This window comes from Acanthamoeba castellanii, assembly GCF_000313135.1.
Source record: "Acanthamoeba castellanii str. Neff unplaced genomic scaffold scf7180000084695, whole genome shotgun sequence".
Lineage (NCBI taxonomy): Eukaryota > Discosea > Longamoebia > Acanthamoebidae > Acanthamoeba > Acanthamoeba castellanii.
The window spans coordinates 21,099-23,201 of record NW_004457259.1 but is presented as its reverse complement, the minus strand read 5'-3'; the positions used below and the strand labels follow the sequence as shown (position 1 = coordinate 23,201).

The 2,103-nt window shown below is 54.5% G+C and overlaps 1 protein-coding gene across 1 annotated transcript in view; it reads left to right on the top strand.

Moving 5' to 3' along the window:
• Window positions 1-102: 102 nt before the first annotated feature.
• The window catches only part of ACA1_351450 (uncharacterized protein), a gene marked incomplete at both ends in the record, with an annotated part of 2,818 nt that continues 817 nt past the window's right edge, over window positions 103-2,103 (top strand). Inside the window, 10 exons of the mRNA XM_004333072.1 lie at window positions 103-186; window positions 253-432; window positions 494-546; window positions 626-718; window positions 800-852; window positions 936-1,047; window positions 1,154-1,517; window positions 1,635-1,711; window positions 1,788-1,864; window positions 1,929-2,028. Coding sequence (XP_004333120.1) covers window positions 103-186; window positions 253-432; window positions 494-546; window positions 626-718; window positions 800-852; window positions 936-1,047; window positions 1,154-1,517; window positions 1,635-1,711; window positions 1,788-1,864; window positions 1,929-2,028 — 1,193 coding nt within the window. The remainder of the gene's footprint in view (window positions 187-252; window positions 433-493; window positions 547-625; window positions 719-799; window positions 853-935; window positions 1,048-1,153; window positions 1,518-1,634; window positions 1,712-1,787; window positions 1,865-1,928; window positions 2,029-2,103) is intronic.

Below are 2,103 nucleotides of genomic sequence, written 5' to 3'. Positions count from 1 at the left end.
CAAACGCAAAGAATATNAGGCNGAACAGCGTGCCAAGGAGCGAGGACAGCGAGAAGTGCAGATTCAGCAGGGTACCTTCACTCTCTGTTATGTCTGACGGTAATGGGACATAGTCTCACGCGGCCTTCATTCACGCCAGCCCGCAAGTCATCTGTTTCTACACCGCCGGCCACACAGAAAAATGATGTAAGTTGTGCGTGTGCATGGTAAGTAAGTGGCTTGGAACACTCATCACTGGCCACCGCACTGCAGGCTTCGCTCAAGATTTTGGAAGAGATCAAGAGCGGGAAGATCCTGCAGCTGTCGAGCAGCCCAGAGATAGCCTCTTCTCCCAAGGCCGTCGCCAGTTCGCCTGACGACGACGAAACCGCCGCGCCGGAGCCCGCGCACGAGTTGAGTCAGTCGAAGGAAAGAGAGAATGCGGTGGAAAAGGTCCTCTCTCGAGCCCCATTCGAACCCACTCCCGATCACAGTACTCATTTTCTTGCCGCAGAGCTCAACGCCAGCGAACAGCCGGATCAACCTCGACGCGAACGAGGACATAACGTAAGTGAGACATACACTCAGAACCAGCATGTCAGCATTTGTTGTTCGGTTTTGAGTGAAACGCATTTCTCCTCTGCAGGACGGACGAGTTCACGGTTGAGGTTGGAGGCCAGTTGCGAATTCTGCTCGTCTCCAAGCGCTACGTCGTCGAGGCCGATGTCACCACGGGAAGGTACTTACGTCGTTGATTCACTGGGTGGCTGCTCGTTTGTGCCTTTTGCCAACACTTATTGAATGGTGTGTGTTGGTCCAGGGACGTGGTGTCTCACCAAGCCAAATACATCACCTCAGTCAAGAGTGTCTCAAGTAAGTACACTTTTGAATCTGTTCCCGCCACAGTTGCACACTTACTCGTGTTGACTCTCTCTCCCTTTCTTTCTCTCTCTCAGTGGGTGGCCGTCCGGCGGTTCACGTCGAATACTCTCCACCTCGCGCCGGCACCGAAACAAGAACCGAAGTCAAGGACACCGCCACTTACATCCTTGACGACGAAGAGGAACGGTAAGCTCAGATTTCGGACCACCACCACCACCACCACCACCACCACCACCACCACACGCGCGCCCTTGGTCATAAACTAATCTCATTTTTGATTCCTGAATACCAGAGAACAGCTGTTGACGCTGTTGCAAGCGTTCCTGGCTCAGAACAGCCAGGCGCGAGTGCAGTGTATGCGATGCCTCAAGATCTACGATCGCCTTGCGGGCATGCAGGCCTGTCGGTCGTGCGGCAGCACGTACGTGGTTCACTACGAGGAGGAGAAGAAGAAGTCGAAGACGCCGCCGGCTTCCACCTCGCCGCAGCCGTCCACCAGCGCACCCGCCGATGCCCTCAAGGTTACGATTATGAGCGGAGACACAGAGACAAGCAGGCGCGGAGAAGTCGTGATGAAGGCCTCCACCAGAGAAGACTTTTCAAGCGACACCATGGACGTCAACCTGCAGCTCCACCTTCGGCTCACCTTCTTCAGGGTACGCTTGGTTTTCCTTCTTTCTTTTTCTTTTTCTTGTTTCTTCCCTTCCCTTTTTTTGCTCTGCTGGCGCCCAACGCGACCTGCTTACGGCTGACTGACGGCTTTCGTTGTGCAGGGAGGCGCGGCCGAGCAGCTGGTTTACTTCTTCACGTCGGTGTATCTGCCCTACGGCGCCAAGACCAGCGAAGAGGCGTACGTGCTTATCCCACTTGTCACACAGTGTGTTACTGTTCGGTTCCAGCCTGACCTTATTACCACTGTACAACAGGATCGGTCACCTTCTCATCACGACGCAAAACATGTACATCCTCCAACGTAAGCGACGACCGACCGAAACGGATCCAGGTACGACGCTCGTCTTCTAGCACATGCATTGATCGTTGGTCGATGCTGATTTGCTTCTTCGCAGGCTTTGCTCTGGTGGCCGAGTACCGACTCTCGCAAATCCGACGCGTGGTCATCGGACTCTTCTACCAACACTTCCGGGTGGAGATCGACGAGAAGCAGGCGTTCGTGTTCTTGTCCAAGGAACACGCACGAACACACGCCTTCATCGACCTCCTCTTGCAAACTAGTACGTTTTG